This window comes from Sphaerodactylus townsendi, linkage group LG13 (assembly GCF_021028975.2).
Source record: "Sphaerodactylus townsendi isolate TG3544 linkage group LG13, MPM_Stown_v2.3, whole genome shotgun sequence".
In the NCBI taxonomy this organism is placed as follows: domain Eukaryota; kingdom Metazoa; phylum Chordata; class Lepidosauria; order Squamata; family Sphaerodactylidae; genus Sphaerodactylus; species Sphaerodactylus townsendi.
In genome coordinates this window covers 53067995-53095596 of record NC_059437.1, presented here as the reverse complement: position 1 = coordinate 53095596, position 27602 = coordinate 53067995, and the positions used below count along the sequence as shown (strand labels likewise).

Sequence of the window (27602 nt, the reverse complement as noted above, 5' to 3'; positions counted from 1 at the left end):
CCCACTTCCGGTCTCAATCTCTACGGCCTGGTGGGTCGGCCGCTTCCTTCAGGTTCGCCGGAGCGCTGAGGGAGAGCCCGAAGGAGCCGGGAGCGGGAAGCGCCGGCGGCCGGTGCAGCCCATGGAAGACCCCGCTGCCAGACCCCGGATTCGGCACCTGTCCGCGACGCGGGCGGGGAGGCGACCGGAAGGCCGGTGAAGAAGCCGCCGCCGCCGCTCCTCCGGCTCCCCTCGGCGATGGGCTCCCTGTTCCGCAGCGAGACGATGTGCCTGGCCCAGCTCTTCCTGCAGGCGGGCTCGGCCTACGAGTGCCTCAGCGCCCTGGGCGAGCGCGGCCTGGCCCACTTCAGAGACGTGAGTGGGGCGGGCGGGTCTGTCACGCAGAGTGGCGTCCAGACGTGATGCGGCTCGTAAACCCGAGTTTAGGACTGTATGGTTCGTACCCGGTCTGTTGCCTCCATCCCGTTAGAGTAGTTGAGGGGGAGGGTCTCGATTGTGACCTTTGCCCCGAAGATCTTACAGTAGGGGTGTCCAGCTCTGGGCCGCCAGGTATTCCTGGATTACGATTCCCATCAGCCCCTGCCAGCCCCTTCTTTGGTAGAAGAAAAAAAGACTTTGGATTTATACCCCACCTTTCTCTCTTGTAAGGAGACTCAAGGTGGCTTACAAGCTCCTTTCCCTTTCTCTCCCCACAACAGACACCTTATGAGGTAAGTGGGGTTGAGAGAGTTCTGAGAGAACTGTGACTAGCCCAAGGTCACCCAGCAGGAATGTGGAAGTGTGGAAACACATCTGGTTCACATCTTGTCTAAGTACTAACCAGGCTTGACCCTCCTTAAGCTTCTGAGATCTGATGAGCTCGGGCTAGTCTGGCCATCCTGGGTCAGGGTGCAGGTTAATAGATAGGTGAGAGGGAAAGGATGGTTTTCAAGGCAGTATTGGAAAGAAGGCCCGGAGGAGGCATTATGCTGATGTTCTGGGGGTGTTCCTGGTACATAGAAAAGCGAGAAAGAACAGGAAGAGAGTAATTCAGTCTTTAGTATGGGCCATAGCAGAATAATAATAAAATAGATTAAAAGCAATAACATAACATTATTTGAATACATTCACTAAGTAACTGGGGTGTTGTGGAGTTTCCGGGCTGTATGGTCGTGTTCCAGCAGCATTTTCTCCTGATGTTTTGCCTGCATCTGTGACTGGCATCAGATGCCAGCCACAGATGCAGTCAAAACGTCAGGAGAGAATGCTGCTAGAACACAACCATACAGCCCGGAGACCCCACAACATCCCAGTGATTCCGGCCGTGAAAGCCTTCGACAATACATTTCACGAAGTATTATTTATTTTAGCATATTGAACAGTTCAAAGGTTAGAATCTGAGTAGATTATCCATTGGATGTTTTCTTGGCCTGAATTCAATTGCAAAGCGTAATTAAATTAGTTACAGATACAATGGGCAGAATCATTTCAGAGTGTGAGAGACTTTGACTGACAGAGTAAAGGTTAGAGGAGCGGAAGTCACAGGTAGGGCACGGATGTTTGTATGTACACATATTGCTTAATTGCTGTAAACTGGAGGCAGGTGAATGCGTCAGCTGCTGTTGAAAAGCTTTACGGCTTATGTAAGATGTTATAGAGCAGGGGTAGGGAACCTGCGGCTCTCCAGATGTTCAGGAACTACAATTCCCATCAGCCTCTATCAGCATGGCCAATTGGCCATGCTGGTAGGGGCTGATGGGAATTGTAGTTCCTGAACATCTGGAGAGCCGCAGGTTCCCTACCCCTGTTATAGAGCTATGTTGTGGCCTCACTGGATTACTGTATGAGCTTGAATTTCTGTGCACTGTATTTCAAAAAGGATATTACACAGCTAGAAGTACAAAAGAGGCAACCAAGATCATTAAGATACTGATGTTCTTTTTCTACGAGGAAAGACTGGGGAATGCAGAACTTTTCCACCTAGAAAAATGATGGTTAAGGGAAGACACAATAGAGGTTTATATAATCATGCTTAGGATAGAGAGGTTATTCTTCTCCCATAGTAGCAGAACTGAGGATCACCTAATAAAGTCAATGGGTAGTGGGTTCAGAACAGATAAAAAGAGTAGTTCTTTACTCAGTGTGTAAATAAACTGGAATTCACTGCCGGTGGATGTAATTATGGTCTCAATCACAAGTGGCTGTAAAAGCGGGTTAGATGTATTTGAGGAGAAGAGTTCCATCAGTGGCTATTAGTTATGGTGACTGACAGGAGCCTCCGCACACCAGCATTAGTAGGCAGCATCAGGAGAAGGACTTGGCTTTTATGTCCAGTTTGTGTTGTCCTCCAAGGCAGTTGATATGCCTTTCTGTGAGACATGATTCTGGACTAGATGGACTCGTGGTCTGCAGGTTCTTCTTATGTCTTGACTGAAGTCTATAAAATTATGCATGGGGTAGAAAATGTTGACAGAGAGACATTTTTCTCTCTTTCTCACAATACTAGAACCAGGGGGCATCCATTGAAAATGCTGGGGGGAAGAATTAGGACTAATAAAAGGAAACACTTCTTCACGCAACGTGTGATTGGTGTTTGGAATATGCTGCCGCAGGAGGTGGTGATGGCCACTAACCTGGATAGCTTTAAAAAGGGCTTGGACAGATTTATGGAGGAGAAGTCGATGTATGGCTACCGAGCTATGGCTACCAATCTATGGTTACCAATCTTGATCCTCCTTGATCTCAGATTGCAAATGCCTTAACAGTCCAGGTGCTCAGGAGCAGCAGCAGCAGGAGGCCATTGCTTTCACATCCTGCATGTGTGCTTCCAAAGGTGCCTGGTGAGCCACTGCGAGTAGCAGAGTGCTGGACTAGATGGACTGATCCAGCAGGCTAGTTCTTATGTTCTTATGTCCAAATTGCTTCTTCTTCCCAGAGTGCCTTCTGTCATAGGTGGGTTAGGTTGCAGTTTTTTTCCCACTACCTCCAAATCTGTGTATGTTATATTCTTCTTTTGAGTTTCCAGAGCCATCTCTAGTGTTGGGGAGGTTAGGACTTGCAGTTCACTGGGAAAATGCAAGCATTTGAGTGCCCCCAGAGTTACTCCTACACTTATAAATCTCCAAGTGCAGGAAGAAGCATTTCTCTTGCCAGGACAAGTGAGGGACTGGTATCAGAATCTGGATGCATTACTTCTTCTTGCAGGGCCCCCAGTTCTGCATCTCACAAACTGGGTTCTCGTCCCCGGAAGTTAGAAGAAATACTTGTCGGTCTCTAAGGGGTCATAAGATTCCTGTTCATTGTTCCAGTTTCAGTCAGAACAGAATTTTTGTCACTGGATTAACTCCTGGAATGGAAAGGAACTCGAGCTAGGACGAATAACACGTTTCCTTCTTTCTAGCTCAATCCAAGCACCAGTGTGTTCCAGAGGAAATATGTGGGCGAAGTAAAGAAATGTGAAGAAATGGAAAGGATATTAGGTACGTATGTGTTCCTTGCTTCCTCATGTGCTTAAGCTGCTGTGAAACAAGATAGGCTTTCCCCAGCAAGCGTTCTTATTTGCTTCAGTGCTGTTTTGCATATGACATTTTCCTGATGCTGACAATTTCAGCAAAGGAGAAAAGGGTATCTTTCTCTTGCCTTCCAGCATGATTCTGAGCCAGGGGGAAGAATGACTTGGTCAAGATTGCTCAGTAAACACATAGCTGGAATGTAGTTTATACTGGGGATCCTGTGCTCGATCCACCAAACTCTTTGTCGTCGTCCCCCGCCCCTTCTTTTTCCTTGTCCTATTCATGAGTGATATGTTATGGGGAACTATAGTTAATTTCCTCCCTTGGTTGATATAATCGTACTGTTGATGCAAATAAGATCTACTGTTGATCTTCTGTTTTATTCTGGATTATCCTATGGTTTTATGGATCATTTTATAGTTTTATCTAGTTATCTGTTGTAAGGTGCCTTGAGCCCATAAGAGAAAGTGTGGCCTATAAGTCAAATCAAACCCCATGTGATTCAGGTTCTGTGTTGCCTCTGTGCATCTAATAAGAACATAAGAACAAGCCAGCTGGATCAGACCAGAGTCCATCTAGTCCAGCTCTCTGCTACTCGCAGTGGCCCACCAGGTGCCTTTGGGAGCTCACATGCAGGATGTGAAAGCAATGGCCTTCTGCGGCTGTTGCTCCCGAGCACCTGGACTGTTAAGGCATTTGCAATCTCAGATCAAAGAGGATCAAGATTGGTAGCCATAGATCGACTTCTCCTCCATAAATCTGTCCAAGCCCCTTTTAAAGCTATCCAAGTTAGTGGCCATCACCACCTCCTGGGGCAGCATATTCCAAACACCAATCACACGTTGCGTGAAGAAGTGTTTCCTTTTATTAGTCCTAATTCTCTCCACCCTTTAAGAAATCTGATCTTAATTCATTTGATTAATAAAAAAAATTACATCCTGCCACTTCCTAACTGGAGTTCCTGGTGAGGGTTCGTCTCCTTTCTCTCTGCTATAGTGCCCTGCGCTTGTCAGTGTGCCACATGACTGGAAGCTCTTGAACTCCGCAGCAGTGCCAAACTTTTGCTATGTGTTGATTGCCCGGGTCTCTTTCTAGGACAAACTGTTTCTGCCAGGAGCATCAGTAAACAGTGAATTCCAGTTTTGGGAGGTGGTGTGATTTCAGGCAATACACCAGATAAATACTTCCTTCGTTTCTTATGGCTGAAATAGTACTTCAAAGCCTCAGAGGCAAAATGTTGGACACTCCCTAGCCAAAACCTCTCTTCGATCCCTTGACTAAAATTCCTTCAGCTTAGCTCTGATAATTGAGATTGAGTTGGTTGAAACCGCATCAGGAATAAGCATTTAGACTTCTGTTGCAAGAACTAAGCATAGCCAGCATTACAGCCACCATTATACCCCACATCATGTCACCCCACCCCTGCCTACCAGTTCCCAAGGGGGGATGGCACCCCTCCAATCCCTCGCTCCTGGGTCAAAACAACCTGCATTCCTCACTACTGACAGAGCTACAACAGCAGGTGTCGTTTGAGCTGATAAGGCCTGAGAAGCAAAGCAAAAAAACATAAGCACATCAGGGAGCGGGAATGAGAAGAGAAAAGTTCCCGCAACCTAGACAGGAGACATGGCAGGATCAAATGAACTGATTATGACAGAGCCTGAGATGGTAGATGGTGAGGTGATAAGCTGGAGCCCAGGCCACCTCTCCCTTATGCCCTTTTGATATTAAAATTTATTTATTTTTTATTTATTAGTTTGATTTTTATACCGCCATATCCCAAAAATTGAACACAAATCCTCAGTATGTTACAAGTGAGGAAGACACCATCAATCAGTCCATCTTTTCCCCCCCTCCAGTCTTGCTTCCAAGGGGCAGCATGCACAACCCCAACTCCCTTTTGTCCCTCCCCCACACAGCTCTGAAATTGAGAAAGTGGCTGGCCTGGGATCATCCAGTCACTCTCATGGCTAAATGGGGACTTGAACTCAGGACTCCCAGGGCATCTGTCTGGCTACTGTGTGAAACGACACACCGATCCAGCTCTTATGTTTATTTAATAGAAATACATCCTTTTGAGGTTTTTTTCAAGCTCTTTGCTTTGCATTTTCCAGGATACCTGGTGCAAGAAATTAAGAAGGCAGACATTCCTCTTCCTGAAGGAGAAACTACACCTCCTGCCCCTCTGCTTAAGCAAATGTTGGAGATGCAGGTAATTTTGGATAACAGGAATATTTGGAAATACAAGTAGGGCATTTCTTTTCCTGTATTTGGGTGGTAATCCAGAAAACTTGCCAGCTTTGTGTCTGCTACTCTTTTCTCCCTTTGGGAAACCTAAAGATAGCGTGTGATGCTCACAGCAACCCCTGTGAGTCAGGTTACGCCCTTGTAGTCTCCATAGCTGAGTTGAGGCTTCACAGTTAACCAGTGCAGCAAATAGTTCATTGTTCCTGTGCAAAGTTTAGAAATATGTGCTTCATTGTCATTAGCAAAGGAATTTGTCCCATGCTTATTGTTTTGTGGGCAAATAACGGCTTGAATTAATTCAAGGATTAGCTATTGAATGCTGTCTTGCAGCTGCTTGTAGGTAATTAGCTTGGCAAAATGCAGCATAGAGTTAAAAATCACCACCGTGAGTCCCTGCTGTCTTCCTGTGCCGTAGGAGCAACTGCAGAAGCTGGAGGCGGAGTTGAGAGAAGTGACGAGAAACAAAGAGAAGCTGAGGAAGAACCTTCTCGAACTGACGGAATATACCCACATGCTCCGGGTGACGCGGTTCTTCGCCAAAAGAACTGAGGTATGCCTGTGTCTGGAGGACACACTTCTGTCCTGTTTGTAACTCAAGGTTTTTTTTGAGGGGGAGGGTAGGCTGTAGGCCATTGGACAGCTTGCAGTGAGCCCCCACTTGTGCCTGCTGGTTCCTAGAGTTGGAAAGAGTTGTCTGGTGTTTCTGCTGCTTTTCAGTAGGTGAGCAGATCCAGGGTTACTGCATAGTGATCTTGTTTATTTTATATGCTGCTTTTCCACTTAAAGTCTCCAAAATATGCATATAAAAACCCCCCAAAAAATTACGAATGGCCAATTAAAATAATGGTGATTTAAAACAAATCTGCATCAAGAAGAGAAATGGTAAAAAGGGGCAAACACTGAGGCCACTTCCGCACAGGCAAAATAATGCGTTTGCAAACCACTTTCACAACTGTTTGCAGGTGGATTTTGCTATTCCGCACAGCTTCAAAGAGCACTGAAAGCAGTTTGAAAGTGCATTATTCTGCATGTGCTTAATGAGCCTGAAAGAGCAGCCGGAAGCCAAAGTAGTGGAGCTTTGCTTGCTTTTGGAATGATGGTGACACAGTTCAGGAGGAGAGAGGGATTGTTTGACAGGCTCAGGTTGCTGTATTGGCAAAATTAATTAATTAAAATTGATTAGTCTTCTTTTTGACTTTAAGGTTCTTTGGGTTATTTTTAACTTGAGTCCTGCTAGTGATAGAATGTGACTCACTCAAGGTCACCGGGAAACTCCCGTGGCACAAGTGTAGATTTGACCGGGGGTCTTCTAGAGATTAGTCTGACTCTTAATTACTACACTAAACTGACTCTTTGTGCTGAAAAACCTGGCAGGTGCTGTATCTGCTTGCTTCTTTTCTAAGCTAGAGATGTTCTAATGTCCCATGCTTTTTTGCTTCAGTTGTAATCTTGGGTAGCATCAACTGAGAACAGCTCAGTTGTAAGCCCCCGTGGGAAATTTGTGTGTGTGTGAGTCGGGGAGCAATTTGTGCTTTATTTTATTATGGTTATAACTGGAAATATTTTTTATTATTATTATTATTAGCCATCTTGAACAATGAAGAAAGGGAGGACATGTTTTGATAGCTAAATTAGATAGAGTAAATAGGAATGAAAGAAAGAAATATTTGAGAGTGACATAGTTCCCTTCTCATTTCAACAGGAACAATACAGGGGAAATTCTCCTATCAGCTGAGCACAGTATGTCTCAACGATGGCAAATGCAATAATGCTAGATTTCGTTTATTTCCTGCATTCTGTTTTGATCAAAGCATTCTGAAAATAATGTTTCTTGACTTTTAGTTTGACTCCTGTTTACAGACCAATTATGAAGAATTTCCGTCGTTAGAAAACGATCCTTTAGTGGACTACAACTGCATGCACAGGCTTGGTGCTAAATTGGGGTAAGTACTGGTCAAGCATGAAGCAGGACAGTGCTGTAGGATAAGGCTGGAAATCAGCATGTTGCATTAATTTGTGTCTGGCATTTTGATGACAAACTGTTTATCTTTTTTTAAAAAAATAGGTTTTCTTGGACTACAGAGGCTCACGTATTTATTTGTTTTTAGCCTTCTCCTTCTGTTGAGAAAAGGAAATCTGTATAAATCCTATTTTATGTATTTGTGTACATGCATGGATGTGATTTATTTTGCTGCAATGTTGTACTGCATTTTAGTACAAATAAGGGACACGTTAAATATTTACATTCAGTTGTATGTGGTTTTGCCACTTGATTATTAATGGTATAATGTTTCCTCCTAACTGTAGTATTATTAAATGGGAGGGAATGATACTTTAACAGCTCAATCCAGAGCTGAGGTGGGTGAGACTGACCTGCTTCAGTGGTGCTCCGCTTGCTCCACAGGACTTTCCCGCAGTGCTGGAAGCCCGAATAAGTTTGTTTTTTAAAAGAAAACACCTCCAGCTCCCCCATAGGAGAGAGTAGAGCTACGCTATGAAAATCATGGCATAGCTCGGCCAGCAGCTCCGCTGGTGTATTGGGGCCCAAGAGGGATCTGGAGGCCAAGGTTGTCCTCGCCCCTGGGAACACCCCCAGAATGTCTGGTAGCTGGGAGGCGGCATGCAAGTGCCAGCTCAAAGCCAAGCATCACCTCCAGCCATTGCAGGGCACTGCAGTGGCTGGGCACCGGTGGATTTGCCCCTCCGCCATCATGAACATCCTTATGCCAGCCTAAACCCTCGCCACATCCAGAGAGGGATCCCCCCCACCCCCCGGATTGAGCTGAAAAAAATCTTCTATAAATACTGAGATAATTTAGTCCTTGTTTGATAAAAGTCCAAGTGCTTATCTAATCACATTCCAGGTTTACACCTGTATTATATTTTGACTTTTTTTTTAAATGTAGATTTGTATCCGGCTTAATTCACCAAGCAAAAATCGAAGCCTTTGAAAAAATGCTGTGGAGGGTCTGCAAAGGATACACGATTCTTTCTTATTCTGAACTGGAAGAGTGTCTCGACAATCCCGACACAGTGAGTGACAGTGATAGTTATACAACACAGAATGGTTATGAATGGTGCACAGCCCTCCCTGCCTAAGTGACAACTGCATATAAACTGCGATGGCTGCACACGTCCCTATATCGATCTAACGTTTTACCACAGTTTGTTTTCTTTTATTGGGTGAAGCTTTGCATCGGGGTACCTAATCAATGTCTAAATATTAACTGAAACCAGGTTATGAAACCATAATATGGGGGTCTGATGATTAAACTCTCATTAGTGTTCAACCTGCAAAAACCAAATCACAGGTAAGGGATTTTCCCTTGCCCTCCCTAATTTACATGGTGACCAAAAGGTTTGTTTGGTTCCTGTCGCTGTATCCATTTTGGGGTGGTGGGGGTGACTGGGCTTAGCTCAACCACTTTAATTGGGTCTTTTCTCAGACCTGCCATTTGTATGAAATGTTTGCTCAAGTGTACGTACTCCCCTTATTTTCTGTATAACAAAACCTATTTTAAGAAAATCATGTAAAACCCCATTTATTAACTTAATGCAAATGGCTGATTGATCAAAAGTTGGTAGACTCAGTAATGGATTTATACTCTGATCATTTATGTTCTCTTTTCAGGGAGAACCTACCAGATGGTTTTGTTTCTTAATATCTTACTGGGGTGAGCAGATAGGCCAAAAAGTTAAGAAGATATGTGACTGGTAAGAGTTGACCTCTGTTTAATCATAGACTTCATACTTATTCATGTTCTGTGACGTTTGCCTTACAGAGATTTTTTTGTTGTCGAAGGTGACCATCTTAAAGATTTAAAAAAAGCTTAAGTGGTGCAGCCAGGTAGTTATGCAGGCAAAAATGATGGCATGCAGCCCCTACCCATCCCAGTCAAGGGGGCCTTGTGTGAGACCCTCTATATTCCCCTTGATACTGGGAACAAATTGCACGTTTAGGTACGCACTTAAAAATATTAGCTGCACAGCCCGAAGATGTAATGTGTGGGTGTTAATAAAACCAAAATGTTTTGGGATGTCATGTTTCATATTGATAAGTTCATCAGACGGATGGCTTGACTTCTGGTCTCTGTCAAATGTACACACAATCTCAAAGCTGAGTTTGCTGCCCTGTTTGTGGAAATCGCACAACAGGCAGCTGAGCTTTGGCTTTCTTGGCTGAAATGCTGAGAAAATGTCTGATTCTGCCTTTTCTGAGCTTGAACAAAAATGCCTCAGAAAATGCTCTGTGCACACGGTTTGAGAGTCCCTCCGGGCGCTTGCCGAGTTGCAGACTTGCAGGGAGCCAGAAGCAAGCCTTTCTTTGCTCTTTAAAGTGCAAACGAGACCTTTTGATATTGTGGCCGGTATGCACAGGAAATGAATTGGCTTGTGCTTCATTGAAGTCTTTTTTTGTTCCATGCTTCAGAGAGCAAGAGCAAGAGCCATTGGTGTTTTGGGGTTAGAGGTGTGTCTGATCAAACTGTGAGGGGATCAACGTGTGACTTGTGTTGTCCTTATTTCCTTTCTGGGCTTTCACAAAGCAGCTGCTTTCAAACATAATTGCACTGCACAATGATCTGTCAAGGTGTGCAAACTGAGGTTTTAATCAAACTCACTACATCAGCTCAAGTTTTAATTCACCGTCCGAAAAAATGAAGATTCTGACCTTCCCTGGTTTTCCAGACGTTCTTCTCTCCAGGAATGCAATCCGCATTAACTTAATCTCCCTATAGCCGGGGATTGGTAGGGAAGGGGGGTTTGAGGTTGCACACTTAAATTAGTCAGGGCGAGGGGTTTGTAGGCCTCTGTTGCCCTGAATGAACTGAATGTGCATCCTACAATATTTGTATGCATGGTCAAGTCAAAGCTGACATATGGCGGCCTCATAAGGTTTTCAAGGCAAGAGATGTTCAGAGCTGGTTTACCATTGTCTGCCTCCACGTGGGCTGGAGAGTTCTGAGAGAACTGTGACCGGCTCAGGTCACCCAGCAGGCTTCATATGGAAGGGGGGTAGAGTTAAGAACATAAGAACAAGCCAGCTGGATCAGACCAGAGTCCATCTAGTCCAGCTCTCTGCTACTTGCAGTTGAACCCAGTTCTCCAGATCAGAGTCTGCCGCTCTTAACCACTACACTACGCTGGCTCTCTTCACCCTTCCGTACATTTTTGTAAGTACGTATTGAAAGGGAAAGCTGGTAATGGCAATATTTCATATTTGTCTGCCATTACTGCTCTCATCTTAAGAAAACTCTGACCTTCCAAGGCATCCCATATTGCAGTTTGAAAACCTTCCTGTTCCTCCAGCAGGGTTTGTTTGTTTGCAAGACAGTCTTGGCAGTCACTGACCTGGCTTGTGGACTCATTACTCCAGCAGAGAGGTTCTTTCCTTTAGTGCAGGAGCACCCTGCATTGGGGGAAAGTTCCTTTTGCTTATGGAACGACTCTGTGCGATCCAACTCCTCCCTTTGCAGCACTGTGTTTCTTTCCTTTGTTTTTCTTTTTTGTATACAAGATATATATTTTTTGCCAGCTACCATTGTCACATCTACCCTTATCCTAACACGCCCGAGGATCACCAGACGGTTATGGAAGGACTGCAAGTTCGTATTCAGGACCTGCACATTGTAAGTAGGAAGTTATTCACTGTTCCTTATTTGTCAGCTGGAGAAGCCATTGTGCGTGCATTCATAGAATCATAGAGTTGGAAGAGACACCAAGAGCCATCAAGTCCAACCCCTCGCAATGCAGGAACACACAATCAAAGCACTCTGTCACATGACCATACAGCCAGTCTTCAAAAACCTCCAGAGGAGACTCCGCCATCTCCACCGAGGTAGTGCATTCCACTGATATTTTTCCTGATATTTAGGTGGAATCTCTCTTCCTTCACCTTGAACCCATTATTCCTGGTCCTAGTCTGTAGAGCAGCAGAAAACAAGCTTGCTCCCTCACCAACATGACATCCTTTCAGATATCTAAACATTGCTATCATGTCACATCTTAGCCTTCTCTTCACCAAACTAAACATCCCCAGCTCCCTAAGTCTCTCCTCATAGGGCATGGACCTTTTGCCATTTTAGTTGCCCTCCTCTGGACCCATTCTAGCTTGTCAATATCCTTGAATTGCAGTGCCCAGAACTGTTCGCAATATTCCAGGTGAGGTCTAACCAATGCAGAATAGAGAGGTACAATTACATCCCTCGATCTAGACGCTATACTCCTGTTGATTCAGCCCAGAATCGCATTGGCTTTCTTGGCTGCCACATCACACTGCTTGACTCATGTTCAATCTGTGGTCTACTAAGACTCCCAGATCCCTTTCTCGTGGAAGAATGTGTCTGGAAGCTTCCCCTATTCTGAGTGTCAGTCTGTACTAAGGAAAGGACTTCTGATTGTGACAGGAATACTTTTCGTCAAAATGGGCTTTCTTGTAAACTAGAGATGCCCTGTGTATTTTTGGGATGGAAGCAGTTAGCTCGTCACACCATATGAACCACATCTTCTCAGACAACACATTACAAATACACATTTGCTTATTAAATGCAAATGATGCTGGAGAACAGAATGACTGTTTATTACCTTTGTGAGCCCACTTCCCATTGGCTAGGGCTAGGCAAAAGTACTTTGGAGGCTGTCAGTTACGTATCCCTGATACAAACCTCACAAGGCCTGCTTAGAATACAGATAATGCAAGAATCTGATATGTCCAGTTTCTGTAAATTGCCCTTTGTTTGATCAGTGCCTTTCTGCTATGTGTGTTGGTATTTTTAAATATTTGTACATGTCATGCCCAGTCATATCAGGCCTGATCATAATGCCCTTTCCTAGCGGGAGGTGGGTTCAGTAGTTTGTGTTCCTTTCCCCTCCCCCCCATACGTTGTCCAGGGAATTCACCTGCTGTTGTAGTTAGACCTGGGGTTATTTCCTGTGTTGACTTGGCTGGAGTAGAATGTGATAAGGAGAGGCCAGCTGCATTCCTCTTCAGCAGAGAGGGAAGAGTCTGGCTCCTCTGGGATAGGAGGTGTGGCTTGGAGTAGGATGGCAAGTCCCTTTTCCTATTTGAAAGGGGTTTTTTTGCGGGATTTCTCAGTTCTGTCAATAAACATCTGATGCCATATCTTTCCCTGAACTGCTGTTACTGAATAAAGACTTTTGCTTACACGTAAGTGCTTTTCGTCAGCAGACCAGGAGTCCTGACAGTATCCCATCTTTCTACAATGTCCAAGGCAGCTTGTAAAATGCAGACACATACAGTTAATAAAGAAATAGCTGAAATAGATAAATCATGTTCAACCTGCAACTCCTGCAATAAATATCACCACCATCTGCCAGTTGGAGAAATTCTTTAGTTCAGCCGAAGGGTCATTGAAACAATTTCACTTTGCACCTTTTACAGAAGAGAATGAATGTGGGAAGTTTCTGTATTCTTATCTGGCAGTTTTTCCCCAGAATATAGGCACAGTTTAAGTATTTTAAAAATCTTATTTCACTTTTTTAAACCAACCTCCCCCCCCCCCCCACAAAGGTACTGCATAAAACTGAAGATTACTTGCGACAAGTTTTATGCAAAGCGTCTGAATCCATCTACACCTGGGATGTCCAAGTGAAGAAGATGAAAGCCATCTATCACGTGCTTAACCTCTGCAGCTTCGATGTGACCAACAAATGCCTCATTGCTGAAGTTTGGTGCCCAGTTGCAGATCTGCCTAACATGCGCCGAGCCCTCGAGGAAGGATCTGTAAGTCAATGAAGTCGCTTGCAGGGTGGCTGTGCCGTTTTTGAATAACATTCAAGGTTTAGTATTGTGTTAATTTTGGATATATTTACGATAGAAGTAAACAAAGGGCTGAGTGACACGTATGGATCATGATGGTTGAAGCTGAATGTACAGTAAGGCTTAAAGAGGGTCGACTGAAATGCTGTGCAGATGCTGGGAATGTACGTTGAGTGGAGTATTGGGATCATGCTACACCTAGGGTGGTTTTTCTGTTTGCACAGGGGCACATACACTTAGGATTGTAATTTGTTTATGGCAGAGTTGAGGTGCAGGGATTATGCTTTTCAGACCCATGCTGTGTGCAGGTACACAGGCCTAGAATCATAGAGTTGGGAGGAGATGTACAAGCCATCTTGTCCTGCCTCCTGCGTTTAGTAGGTTGGGCTGGATGGCTTGTATGGCCCCTTCCAACTTTATGATCCTAGGCCTGTGTGCAGATGTGAAAGTCAATATGAGAGTAATCGGGAGGGGGGACCAAGGTGCTGCAGTTGTGGTTTCTTGTGGTATGTCCATACCCAGCATCTTCATGGGACTAATGTTTGGATGACAGAATGTGAAAAGCAATTGTTATTTTCCCAGTTTGTAAAGAATAATTCATGTTGTCATTGTTAATTCCGAAATCAGAGAGAAAGTGGAGCTTCTGTTCCATCATTCATCAATACAATCCCGTCAACAGAGACGCCTCCGACTTTGATCCGCACCAATAAATTTACTTTGGGGTTCCAAAACATTGTTGACGCATATGGGATTGGGAACTACAGGGAAGTCAATCCGGGTAGGTGCTGTTGCATGTAGACGAGTATTTCTTGAGACCAGGGTTTACCTGCAACTCCTTACCTGGTTCCTCCCTTCTTTCAAAATGCCTCGAATAGCCTTTTCCAGAAACGTATGCATCACAAACAGTCTCTATGTAATGTTTGTCCAGCACTGCTGTTGCATATTCTGTTAACAATATTTTTCTCCTGCCCTTTCTCCAAAGTGCAGAAGTCAGCTTAGGTAGTTCTCCCTTGCCCCCATCTATTTGATTCTTGTAATTCATGTTGTCATTGTTAATTCCGAAATCAGAGAGAAAGTGGAGCTTCTGTTCCATCATTCATCAATGCAATAACTAGGCTGACTGGTCCAAGTTTACCCAGTGTGCTTCAGGGCCTGATGGGGATTTGGACCATTTCTCCCTAATCTCAGCCTGGCACCTTGGTTATCCTCGTGTACCCTAAATGTGGGGAAGGAAGAGGTCCCTGGTCTTCCACATGAGAACTGGGGAAAGGGATTGGGGGAAACCAACTTGTGTCAGAGGTTGTAGGTATAAGTTGAAACTTGCGTGATTCAGGAAATGGTCTTGCTTCAGAGACAGACTTGGAACAGCAGGGATGCAGTTGGCTCTGGTTTTTAAGCATGTGTGATATCAAGCTTGCATGTAGGCTGTGCTGCAAATAATGAAGTAAAACAGTTTTTTATGGGGGAGGGGGGTTGGCATTGTCCCCTTCCGCACACGCAAAATAATGCATTTTCAAACCACTTTCACAACTGTTTGCAAGTGGATTTTGCCATTCCGCACAGCTTCAAAAAGCATTGAAAGCAGTTTGAAAGTGCATTATTCTGTATGTGTGGAATGAGCCTATGATTCTGAATTGAAATTAGAGTTTCCAGACTAGCTGCTGTGAAGAGCACTGAAGCACATTCCTCTCTGCAGTGTTTCATATGTATGCACATCAGTGCAGATTTTCCATCTCTATTTCCCCCAGACCTCCTCCTCAGCAGTCATTTGGTTGGAGCCTGTATTGAGCAGCTCCAAGAGATGTTCTTGTGACAAGGAGGAAGGGGGAGGCTGTGGTTACTGATGGCTGGAAACCACCTTGCCCCAAAGCCTGCTTATGTTCCTTAGGAACCATGATGCCAAAAACAAAAGCACTTTGTCTCTGACTTAAATAACCAAGGTAGCCAACAGCTGTAGAATTCCAAGACAGTGCATATAAAAATAGCTGTTCTGATTTTTTCTCTCTCTGATTGTTGCAGCTCTGTTCACCATAATCACCTTCCCTTTTATATTTGCTGTTATGTTTGGAGACTGTGGACATGGCTTTCTTATGTTCCTATTTGCTCTGATGTTGGTTGTCTTTGAAAAACACCCGCGGCTGAGGCGATCGCAGGATGAAGTAAGGAAAGCTTACTCTTAATTTATAATTGATATTTCTGTTTCTGGACCTCCTGCAAGTGTGCCTCTTGTTCTCCCCTCCTACCGGTGTGTGCAGTTGTGGAACAGAGAAATGCTGGTGGATCTAGGGGAGCAAGGAGGGTCATTTAACCCAGGCACTACTCAGGGTCATGTGGGGGGGAGCATTTTGGTCCCCTGCCCCCTCTTTCCCCATGGCCCCAGCCAAACTTTCCCTCCCCCTGCTGAACTATCCCCGCTGCCCTTCCCACCACTACACCACCACTGCCCTGCAACAACCCCCCCCTAAACCTTTTCCTTCGATTGAGCAGTGCTGGTATCCCTGCCCCATTATGTTGCCAGCTGGCGCTGCTCAGATGGAGGTGGAGGGGAAGGGAAAGGAGATTGTATTCCCCTTTAAGTCTCCTTCAGGAGAGAAAGGGGGGGGGATATTCCTCCTCCTCCTCCTCCATCATCATCATCATCATCATCTTCTTCTTCTTCTTCTTCTTCTTCTTCTTCTTCTTCTTCTTCTTCTTCTTCGCTCGTTTAAAGTGAATCCCACGCCTGTGTGTTGAGTTTGTAATCAACGTTCTTGTCTTTAAAGTTCACCTGGCCCTGACCGGTCCTGTGCATTACTGTTTGCAGATCATGAAAATGTTCTTCGAGGGACGATACATTATCTTGCTGATGGGCCTGTTTTCGGTCTACACCGGCTTGATCTACAATGACTGTTTTTCAAAGTCTTTGAATATATTTGGCTCCCACTGGAACGTTTCGCAAATGTTTGAGCAGAATGTATGGAAGTAGGTGGCTCTTGCTTAATCTGAAATAGCACTGAAACAGTCCACTATCTTTAGATAGGAAACTGTTGACTGTACGTCTCTGTGGAGCTCTGTACTTTTGCCCTGGTACACGTATGCACCTATTCTATACTTATCATTCTAGTAATTGATTTGTTATTTCAGCCGCTTTTCAAGATATCTTCTGAATGCGTGTAAAATTATTACTGGTTTACTGGAACACGAATAATAAATAGCCAAAATAAACAGCAGTTCACCAAGGGCCAGAACCATACACCAAAAAGCAAATAGTACTACATAGGCAATCCCAAAACATTTTCCTGAGTGCATAAATATTCAAGTATTTAATCTAAAGTGATCAAAACATACAAGCAAGTAGGCGTGCACACTTACACACACATATATAAATGGTATAAATCAGTCTATTCTAAATGAGCCACCATTGTTTTCTTGCTCGTTTTATGGGTTAATATCACATTTTTGACCTCTAGAACAGATCAAAGAATTGTTGAGTGCTTAAATGTGTATAACATTAATTTGCATGAAAGGCGTACCATGCCATGTAAGTGAGCAGACTGCACGAACTTCCACGAAACGAGCAAGAAAGCCTGGCAGCTCATCATTTTGCATGGATTGATTTACACTGTTTATATATATGTGCCTACTTGCTTGTAAACATTTTTTTAAGCTTTACCTTTTTACATTGTTTGTGTGTATTGGCTTTGATCTTTAATCTGGTCATTCTGTGTTCTTACCATGGTTATCTAAGTAGCTTTGAATGGAAAACAAGTACTTGCTAAACATAAATGTAAAATGAGATTCAAGTTCTGCTAAAGTGCTAAAAACACCTCTCAGATCCTGCCTGTCGCTTCTGTTTGTAGACCTGAGGATTTGAAGAATCAGCATTTGATGCTGAATTCAGCAGTGACTGGCGTGTTCAGAGGAGCGTATCCTTTTGGGATAGACCCGGTGAGTGTTCTTTCCTGAAAGTCCCACCACTGGTAGCGTTGAGCCTTCAAGGTCTCAGTGAACTGGCTGATCTTTCAAAACTGGGGTCTTTCTGCCTCCCCCCTCCAGCCTCCAGTGCCTCCCCAAATGCTGTAGGAAAGGACTGAGAAGTACCCTCCCTCAGAAAAATATCTCATGGGGGGGGGGGGGGGCATCTTCAGCCAATTCACCATTCATCCTGTAGCTCTCTGCTGTGGAGTGTGTTTTTATGGAGGGTCCTCTGACCCTTACAGTAATGGCCTTAGAGCAGTGTTTCCCAACCTTTTCGACATTGCGGTAACTTGACCTTGCTCTTCATATCTCAGGGTATCCTTGAGGTTCATTTGATTTTTTTTTTTGCATTTTGTAATGGTTTTTTTCGTTTCTGGCCTTTAGATGGGGGGAGTGGCAAGCAGGGAGAGAGGAGGGAAAGCAGCGTTGACAGCTGCGTTATTTGCCTAAATTTGGCATGGATTGGGGGGATTTAAAGGGAGTGCTCCCTTTAAATCTACCCCCCCTCCATCCACACCGAATTTAGGGAACATTTTCAATGTTGTTTAAAGGGAGCCCATGAGGCTTCCAACCCCCCCTTCAAAATCCATTTGATTTCAGTGGGGGGGGGCAGGCGGTAGCATTGTCATGGAACCCCTGGGATGTGCTCAGGGTACCCCAGGGTACCACGGAACCCTGGTTGGGAATCGCTGCTTTAGAGGAAGGTGGGTAACCTGTATTTCTACAGCTTTGTATCCTGTCATGGGAGCTTTGATTTTTTAAAATAAACCGTCTCTCCATTTTTAAAGTTGTAGCCCAAAACAGAAGATTAAAAACTTATTGGATAAAAACATAGGCTCCTAAAACAGGTCTGGCCATTTGGCGGCAGTTAATTATATAGACCATAGAGTTGGGCACGTGGAAATCATTTCGTTTGTGAGCACGTGCGTCTTTGCCTGCCGTTGTGAATTTCCTTGCCCTAAGATATGGCTATAGATGCTATATGGTATTGGTGATAGCTTTTCCTCCAATCCCGTTTTTCTGCACCTCGTCTCCTTCGTATACCCTTTTCAACAAAGAACTAAGTAGAATTGTAGAACTAAGTAGAGCCCTATGGAGACTCCACAGAAGATTCATTCCTTGTTGCCTGCCTTCCTGTGATTTGCAGGATACAGCTGATGGTGCCAAATTCCTTTGCTCCATATGCAAGACCCTAAATCAGTGATTCCCCCTCTGAAGCAAAGAGCCTATCTTGGCTTTCCTCGATTTCATTGGACCAAAAAGAGGTTCAGAAGATCCCAAGAAGCCATCAGCTTTGTGTTTGCAGGGGACGCCCATTCAGAAGTAGCTGCCCCTTCATAGAAGAATGGATCCTCCAAAGACTTTGTGAGCAACCCCCTCACCCCACCCCGCAAACCCCTTTTTCGAAATGGAAAAACTTCTGTCGGTTAAGAACATAAGAATGAGCCTGCTGGATCAGACCAGAGTCCATCTAGTCCACCATTCTATTACTTGCAGAGGCCCACCAGGTGCCTTTGGGAGCTCACATGCAGGAGGTGAAAGCAATGGCCTTCTGCTGCTGCTGTTCCCGAGCACCTGGTCTGCTAAGGCATTTGCAACTAGGTTTGCTTATGTCTGCTGTAGAGTGTTTGTGAACAAGCTGTGAAGAGCTCCTTGTTTGCCAGAGTGAAGGAGCTACTGCCATCTTCAGATTCTTGCTTCTGGTTAAAATTTGAATGAAGAACTTCTTCAGGATTGTTTTCCAAAGCAAAGAGAGAACCTTGAATGTATATGTGTGTGTGTCTGTCTGTTTCCTCTCCAGATCTGGAGCCTGGCCAGCAATCGCCTCAGCTTCTTAAATTCCTTCAAAATGAAAATGTCCATAATTCTCGGAGTGATCCACATGACTTTTGGAGTTCTCTTGGGGGGCTTTAACCACTTGTAAGTATGGCAGTGGGGTCACATAATTGCAGCAATGATTTGTGTGCTTTCTGTGTTTGTTTGAGATGGGAATGGCTTGAAATTGCTGTAGGTCTGCAGGTTTTATTTGAGGAGAGCACTTAAAGGGTTGTGGAGCATGTTCTTGGCTCCCCATCCCCCTTATCCGCCTCGCAGCAAGAGAGACTGGGATCTATGAGATCCATCTTTTATGAGCTATGGCTTGTCTTGTCAAACGCACATAATAGTTGCTAGAAATTTATGAGATGATGTTAAGAAAACCAATATATGTAGCAGGCTCGAGTCCATGAAAGCTTATCCTGAAATAAAATATTTTTTAGTCTGTTGCAGCAAAAAATTAACTGTAGTGTCTTTTTTTTGGCCTACAAGTTTCACTTATGGCAACCCTTTAGGGTTTTCAAGGCAAGAGACAGCCAGAAGTGGCTTGCTGTTGCCTCCCTCCATGTCACAACTATGGTATTCCTTCAAGGTCTTCCATCCAGTATTAACCAGGGTCAAACCTGCTTGGCTTCTGAGATCTGATAAGAACAGGTCAACCTGGGCTGTCCAGGTCAGGTCAGGGAATCTTAAAGACTAACATGGCTGCTGCTGTGGAATTATGATCTGCAGGCCTCCCTTAATTCTGCTGGAGCTTGTTGTCTCGGTGACCGAAGGAATTGGGGTTTGGTGTACAAGTTTTCAGGCTACGTTAAGACTGATATGACTGCTGCTCTGAAATTATGATCTGCAGGCTTCCCTGGAGCTTGTTGTCTTGGTGACCAAAGGAATCAGGATTTGGTGTACAATTTTTCACCAGTTTGCTTGGCCAAGCTGTGGGCTTTCCCCAGCCCCTAATTTCCTTCTATAGGCATTTACTTTGTGCTAGAATCTTCAAGGGGCGAGGAGGTTCTCCCAGGTTCAGAATTAGCAACACTGCCAGGGCAGACAGTGGCCATTGGGCGAGAGTGTGTGTGGTGGATGCTCGTTCATCTAGTTCAGGGGTAGGGAACCTGCGGCGCTCCAGATGTTCAGGAACTACAATTCCCATCAGCCCCTGACAGCATGGCCGCAGGTTCCCTACCCCTGATCTAGTTAATAGGTTGGTCTTGTTCCCACTGGAATCCTATGTAAGTGGCATAAGTGAATGTGTGAGATGGATTTTTGGTTTGGCTGAAACAAAAAAAATCCTTTTCTTTTTCCCTTCAGGTATTTCAAACAGAAGTACAATATTTATTTGGTTTTCATTCCTCAACTTCTGTTCATGCTGTCCATCTTCGGGTACCTTGTGTTTTTGATCATCTTTAAATGGCTGGCTTGTACCGCTAGCGACCCAGAGCCTGCTCCCAGCATTTTGATTCACTTCATTAACATGTTCTTGTTTCCTACTTCGGAAGGAAAGGAGCTCTTTTTCCAAGGACAGGTTGGTAACCATTATGCTCTGAAAAAGAACATTCCAGGGCTGAATTCCTTTTCTTTTCCCTTTCTCGATTCTTAGAGATCAGGATTTTCCAAAGAGGAAAGTACAATCCTTTGATTTCATTTCAGCAGGAAAATCAATCAAGTTCTCGGATCTTTCCCCTTAAAAAGAACTTCTACCCCAAACTTTTATTGCATCTTTTATTTTTCAACATTGGGCTAGATGTTTGAGACACAGGAAGCCACACTGGAATATATGTTTGTTTATTTAGAACTCTTTCAACCCAAGTTCCTCCATACCATACAGTACCAAAGTGGTTTACAATGTACAAAATGTCTGCAAGACAATCAGATTTCACAGATGTACAGACTAGCCCAACTTCTCCATTACTAGTTGCTGTTAGTACATAAGTCAGGGTGGGTGGCAGCAGCTCTGCCCAGGCAGGCTGGTATTTCCTTCCCTCTTCCTAGAAGGCGGCTTCCTCTGTAGCCCTGGGAGCTGCCAGGGAAGGGTAGGGCAGATGGCAGCGATGAAATAGCCTCTCCGCAGGCCTCTCCCTTGCTTCTGAGCCACCGTTTGAAATGTCCACTAGCTCTTGAATTCTGGGAAGAGGTGAATACGTGCGTTAATCTGGTGCTGAGAATGGATAGAAAAGAGTCAGAACAGTGGAATTAGATACTCATCCCTGCTGCTTGGTATTTCAAGAATACCTGGATCCAAACGGCAGTATTGGTTGTGAAGAGGCAAGCCCTGCATAAATGGGATGCTAAGACCAAGCCAGACATGGGTGCTTAAAGGTTAGGGTTGGTGGGATAATAGGAAGGAACTTTTCGCACAAAGTTGATACTTGTCTTGAGGGGGTGGTGGTGGGTGGGGGCATGTGGGTAATGAAGGAGCCCGTCATCCATACGGCAGTGCTCCAGTCAGCTTCATGTTTATTCCATGTGTTCAAATGACAGGAGTCCAGGTAATCATGCTAATAGGTCAGCCAGTTGTTATGTAGGGTTCCTCTTGTGCTAAGAACCCACACACATCCAGTTGCTGCTGTGTAACTGGAAACTATTGTTTGTCGGTATATTTTTGTTGCACCCCTTGGGAATAGAGAGGAGGGGTGCACCTTCCCAATAAATGAGGGGGGGGGTTGTGTTGCTAAAAAAACCGTAACTGTAAAAGTTTTTCTTTTTTTCCCTTCCTGAAACAGATGATTGTACAGAGGCTTCTATTGGCTATTGCTCTGCTTTCAGTTCCTGTGCTGCTTTGTGGAAAACCGCTTTATTTATACTGGTTGAACAACGGGCGCAAAGGATTCGGGCCATACAGAGTACGTACTGGAAAGAAATGAGTGGGGAATCACATGCCCTTCTCTAGTAGTGCTAGATAGCATATTCCGCTGGGAGTACGGGTGACAAAGTGCTCACAAACAGGTAGTGGAAGGGTGTGAGAGTGGGGAATCCTTTTGAGGAATTGGGGGGGGGCAATGTTTAATTTTTAAACTAAAGCATATTCTTCCCAACTGATGTTTGGGAGACGTCAACAATGGCACACAGGTGTAGCAGTTGGAGAGTTGAACAAATTGTATTTTGTGTATAATAGACCAGTTTCTGACTGGGCTATCCTTGGGGAGCAGACCATGTTTCTCTTAGCCTTCCTCCAAGCACGTGAGTCTTTCCACTTTATCTCACAGCAGCCCTGTCTGAGATTACCTGGCTCAGTAGCACCCAGTGAGCTTTGTGACTTGAGGGGGATTTGAGTTTAGCTTTGTCAGCCCTAATCCTGTGCTAACCACTATACCAGTGGTGGCGAACCTATGGCACGGGTGCCAGAGGTGGCACTCAGAGCCCTCTCTGTGGGCACACGTGCACAGAGTTCGTCATGTGATAATAGTGTAATCATTTCAGGGAGATTATTGGCATTAAACCTGAGACCTAGTTTTGGGGAAACAGTGTAGGTAATTCTGTTAAGCGCTGTTAAACCCTACTGATTTTCATGGGAAGAAAGCGTGATCCTTTACCTGCGAGTAAGCTTGGTTGCTGGCAATGGGGTTTGCTTCTGAGTAAACCCTCCTACAGTCGTGATTCACTCGTTTGAAGCGTGGCACAGTTGCTTCAGAGCAAAGCCACCAAGCTCACTCCCGAGTAACGCGTGCCTTGGAGCCAACCGTTTTCTCTATACTAAAACCTCAGTATTCAGGTTAAATTGCCATGTTGGCACTTTGCGATAAATAAGTGGGTTTTGGGTTGCAGTTTGGGCACGCGGTCTCAAAAAGGTTCGCCATCACTGCACTATACTGTCTTGTATCATGAGCACATCATGCTTGCGAGCATTTCCATGAAGGATTGATTGCGTTTTTGCTCCCATTGCGATCCACCTTCAGCCCTCGCGACAGAATGAATGTTGCAGGGCAGCGCAAAATAAGCAGACTGAGCAACGAGCTGACTGCTGCTTACAAGGCGCTTGAGCATCACTTCTTAACCCTCTCTCACCCAGAAAGGTTACCAGTTAGTTCGAAAAGAAAGTGAAGAAGAGCTTGCTCTGTTGATGACTCACGATATGGAAGAGGGAGCCAGTTCTTTGGACAACCGGCACAAAGAGGAGAAGAAAAAAGAGGTAACGATGCCCACCTGGCTTTCATTTGGGTGGAGGTAAAAGGAGTCTCATCATAAAGGTTTGCTTTTTAAACTCTGTGTGGTTTTGTAATCCTGTGGGTATCTTCCTATCCTTTCTGTTTAGCCTCCTGCACCTGTCAGTAAAGGAGGGTTGTGGTAGCCTGTATTTGTCCTCAGAACACCCATTATGTCATTTTGTGTTTCAGAGATCAGTGTGTCTTGATGTGTGGATAACAAAACCGTCATATGGCTGCTAGCTAGGCACAGAGCAACATGTTTGGTCCTTCACTCTTTTATAATTCTTAAAGAATAAGAAGCTATGAATGTTGTCTTCCCACCCGTGGGGTTGAAAGCTTATAATCTTCACATGTTATCTTGTTGTAGTTTGTCTTTTTTGACGTGTTCATGGATCAAGCTATCCACACCATTGAATACTGTCTAGGATGCATCTCCAACACAGCTTCATACTTGAGGCTCTGGGCTCTCAGTCTGGCCCACGCCCGTAAGTATCCCCCATAAAAGCATGATTTTGTCTGGAGGTGGGGGGAGTCACCTAAGAAACATTTTCTGCTGCCTATTGAATGTACAAAGTAATAGAAGATTTATTCGGACCTTCAGTATATGCTGCTGTGGAAATAAGTGATTTCAGTGTCTACTTATAACAATGGGCATGTGGTTGAAAAGGGGAGCATTCCTTCCATTTTATAACATCTCTCCCCTCTTAATATTCTTTATCCACTAATATTTATTTATGTTATCCTTAGTCCATTTTTGTCACTCGGATTCAAGGGTGATTACACGGAATAAGACAGTACAGTCAAAACAGTGAAACATCCAACAGGCAGTGCAATAGGATGTGACATGTAGAAATCTGGATGCAACCAGAGGTGAAGCAAAACAGAAATATTAGTATGACACATTAAATGAGCACGAAAATTATAGTAGGAACTGACTTACGGCAGCAGTGAGTACAAATTGCACACTGTGGTATAGTCTACAGCCCCTAACCCGGGGATCTCTAATGTGACCTCTTTTCTGGTGCCCACCAAGTGTTTTTAGAGAGTGGATCGGGCTAGGAAGGGCTTTTGCCCAGCAAGGCTTCGGATTGACTGCTGGAGTTTTGATTAGCTATGCAGATTTTTTTTCAAATGTTGCTTTGGCAACAGCTGCCACCACTGCACAAGGATCTGCACTGCGTGACTGAAGTTAAGCTCTGGCACTTGTTTTGTAGCTGGCTTCACTTCACGCAGCAGCCACTTCGTTGTTGCACCCACCCTGCCACGTCAGAATTCCTAATATGCTCACAGGCTCAAAAAGGTTTTTAGACCCCCTACCCTAACCCTTTACCCCAAGCTTTTTAAATTAACCCTGTGGCTACAGTGTATTTCCTATGTGAAAGACCCTCTTGAATAATTCAGTTTTGCATAGTTTGCAGAAAGCTGAGAGCGTAGGAGCCTTCCTGACCTACTCAGGCAGACCATTCCACAAAGTAGGAGCCACAGGAGGAGCATGTGTACAGGCAGATTTTGATTGTGCCCATTTGCTGGGTACAAGAGGAGTTGGATTTATGCCCTCTCCTTTCTCTCCTGTAAGGAGACTCAAGGGGACTTTCCCTTCCCCCCTTTCCCTTCCCCCCTCACAACAAACACCCTGTGAGGTAGGTGGGGTTGAGAGAGCTCCAAGGAACTGTGACTAGCCCAAGGTCACCCAGCTGGCATGTGTTGGAGTGCACAAGCTAATCTAGTTCACCAAATAAGCCTCCACAGCTCAAGTGGCAGAGTGGGGAATCAAACCCGGTTCTCCAGATTAGAGTGCACCTGCTCTTAACCACTACACCACGCTGGCTCTCTGGGTGGTGTTTGCAGAAGGCCCTCCTCAACTGTTGTGGCCAAGCATAGAAGGAGAAGCAGTCTTATAGATATGAAGGACAAAGACCACGTATGTGATGCCTAGTATCTTAAATTGAGCCCAGTAACTGATGGGGGGCTACCAGTGGAATGACTACAGAATGGAACTAATACATAATGTGTTTACAAAGTACAAAAACTAATGGCAAAATAGCTGGGCTATGTGGCGTTAACTAAAATGAGGGTTCTAATTTTTTTTCAGAGTTATCTGAAGTGCTGTGGGCCATGATAATGCGGGTCGGCCTTCGTGTAGATGCATCATACGGGATCCTGCTCCTAATTCCAGTCTCAGCTTTATTCATGGTTTTAACGATATTTATCCTTTTAGTCATGGAGGGTCTTTCAGCTTTTCTACATGCTATTCGACTTCACTGGTATGTTTGTCTTTGTTTTGTAATGGTAAAAAAGGGTGGCTCGCTACAAAAATGTTTAGGGTCTTTAGTGCAATATTTAATTCCTAAAGAAAAATGAGGCATATTTAGTAATGAATCTTTCTATTACAACTTCAAAAAAGGGTCAGTTTGAACCTTTCCATTTTGTTTAGATTCTATTTGTTTACTTCTTTTATACTTTCTTTCCAAAGAGGACCCAAAGTTTATCATTTATTGCGAAATTGCTTGCAAAAGATTTAGAGCAGATTAGCATGGCAGTTTGGGTGGCATTATTTTTAATATGTCTTATTTTGTCTTTTTACAGGGTAGAGTTTCAGAACAAGTTCTATAAAGGCGAAGGATACAAGTTCACACCTTTCTCTTTTCAAGGCATTTCTTTACATTTTAATAAAGAGATTACATAGTTGCGTGCTGTAGCCACAAAAGTCTGTGGAGTTGTCTGTAAAAAGAATCATGTACCTAGATGTCTTTCTTATACAGCTCACTGTAGAAAAGTGCATTTCCCCCATTGATTGCCTTATATTGCGGCCAAAAACCTTTGTAATATGAATATACCTCTTTCACTTGAATTTTGGAAGTGTGGGACCTCATGTAGCAGACACAAAATGTTCTTATTCTCCTCCCCCCCCCCACCATGAGCATGCACAAATTAACTTCAAAACATTTAACATGAAACATCTAATCGCCGCTCCTAAAAATAGGTACTTTAAAGAGTGGCATAGTTTCTTGTAACAAACCCTTTCCCTCTCTTTTCAGGACCACTCACATCACAGCACCTTTGTGCAAGTTCACAGCTAAGCAGATCTGGAAGCAGTTTAGAAAGAAGTACTATATGTTGTCAGTATTTTTCTAGGGAATTGCTAAGACTTTTTGTTTATATCATCTTAAAAACTGGCGCGACCTTTCTGTTCAGCCTTTCCTCTGGTTTGAACAGGAGTTCATTTTTGATACTACACATTCCGAGGCTTGAAAGAAAAGATAGGAAAACTGCCCTGTGTTTTGTATTCCTTGAAGAACTTGAAATTTTTGACCCTGCTTCTTTTTAGGAGATGGTTGTTTGCTAGCATGTTGTAAAATATCTGCTCCAGGACCTCATTGCCTGAGATTCTCTTACAATGTGTTAAAGATTTTAGTGAAGATTCTGGTAGTAATTTTAGACACTTGCTTAGTTGTGAGTCTTTTTATTGAAGTTAAGCAGATGCTTCAGTATTCCCCTCCCCCCCGCACCCGAATATTGTAGCTTAGACATCTAGCACCTTGTTTGTTTAATTCCAATGACAGATTACTTGAATTAGGATAGGTTTTCGTAAGACAATTCACACTCCTTTTGTACACATTGTTCCTACTAATGGAAGTAAATATTTGCAAAATCAGGTTCTAATTTTTAACTTGTGTTTTGACACTGCAGGCAGTTTGGTTGTGTATCAAACCTGTTTAGGTTCAGTAAAGATAAGGACCCTTTAAGGGATTTTCTTCAAGTATCAATCAAATCAGAGGTATTTTACCATAAAGAATTTTATGCAAGTGCCAATAACTTCAGTCCTATTTTTTTTTTGTACTCATCTTAAATAAAAGCTAATTCCTTACTTGAGAACAAATATCTTGGCATGTTTAATTACATCTCATGTTGAAGTCTGTTTGCTCACTTATGGTGGTGATGTAAAGCTCCGGGGAACGAATGTGGAAGAGTGTTGTAGGAGGATGAAGAATGAGTTGCATGAACTTTTGGAGAGTATGCGAGCTGAATCAGAGAGAGGATCAGGGCAAGCAATCCTAGAGCAATTTGAAAGTGGTGTGGAGGTGTTAAAGGGCCGTATACTGAGGAGAAATATTGAGGTGTGATTTTCCCCATTCTGTTTTCTTGTTTCGGCAAGTGTCAGACTCCACCCGT

General features: G+C 44.1%; 1 protein-coding gene across 2 annotated transcripts; it reads left to right on the top strand.

The window, feature by feature from the left end:
* On the top strand, positions 1-27309 carry ATP6V0A2 (ATPase H+ transporting V0 subunit a2). Of its 2 annotated transcripts, none has more exons than XM_048514450.1 (20): positions 1-354; positions 3380-3458; positions 5606-5703; positions 6154-6288; positions 7599-7681; positions 8645-8771; positions 9370-9452; positions 11272-11365; positions 13267-13479; positions 14143-14293; positions 15535-15674; positions 16319-16476; positions 17355-17442; positions 19274-19392; positions 20596-20809; positions 22008-22127; positions 23294-23413; positions 23797-23914; positions 25522-25693; positions 26016-27309. In XM_048514450.1, exons 1-20 carry the CDS (start codon positions 238-240, stop codon positions 26113-26115), a joined length of 2529 nt encoding a protein of 842 aa, XP_048370407.1. In that variant the 5' UTR covers positions 1-237; the 3' UTR covers positions 26116-27309. The 2 variants fall into 2 exon arrangements, with proteins under 2 accessions (XP_048370407.1, XP_048370406.1); XM_048514449.1 differs by having other exon boundaries at positions 7581-7681.
* Positions 27310-27602: the final 293 nt, after the last annotated feature.

What these genes read in the sequence shown, in the direction of transcription:
- ATP6V0A2 (XM_048514449.1), top strand. Translation starts at nt 238, where the DNA reads ATGGGCTCCCTGTTCCGCAGCGAGACGATGTGCCTGGCCCAGCTCTTC. An exon ending in ATCCTTTTGGGATAGACCCG is followed by an intron (nt 17,443 to 19,273) that starts GTGAGTGTTCTT and finishes TTTCCTCTCCAG; the next exon opens with ATCTGGAGCCTGGCCAGCAA. An exon ending in TTGGGGGGCTTTAACCACTT is followed by an intron (nt 19,393 to 20,595) that starts GTAAGTATGGCA and finishes TTTTCCCTTCAG; the next exon opens with GTATTTCAAACAGAAGTACA.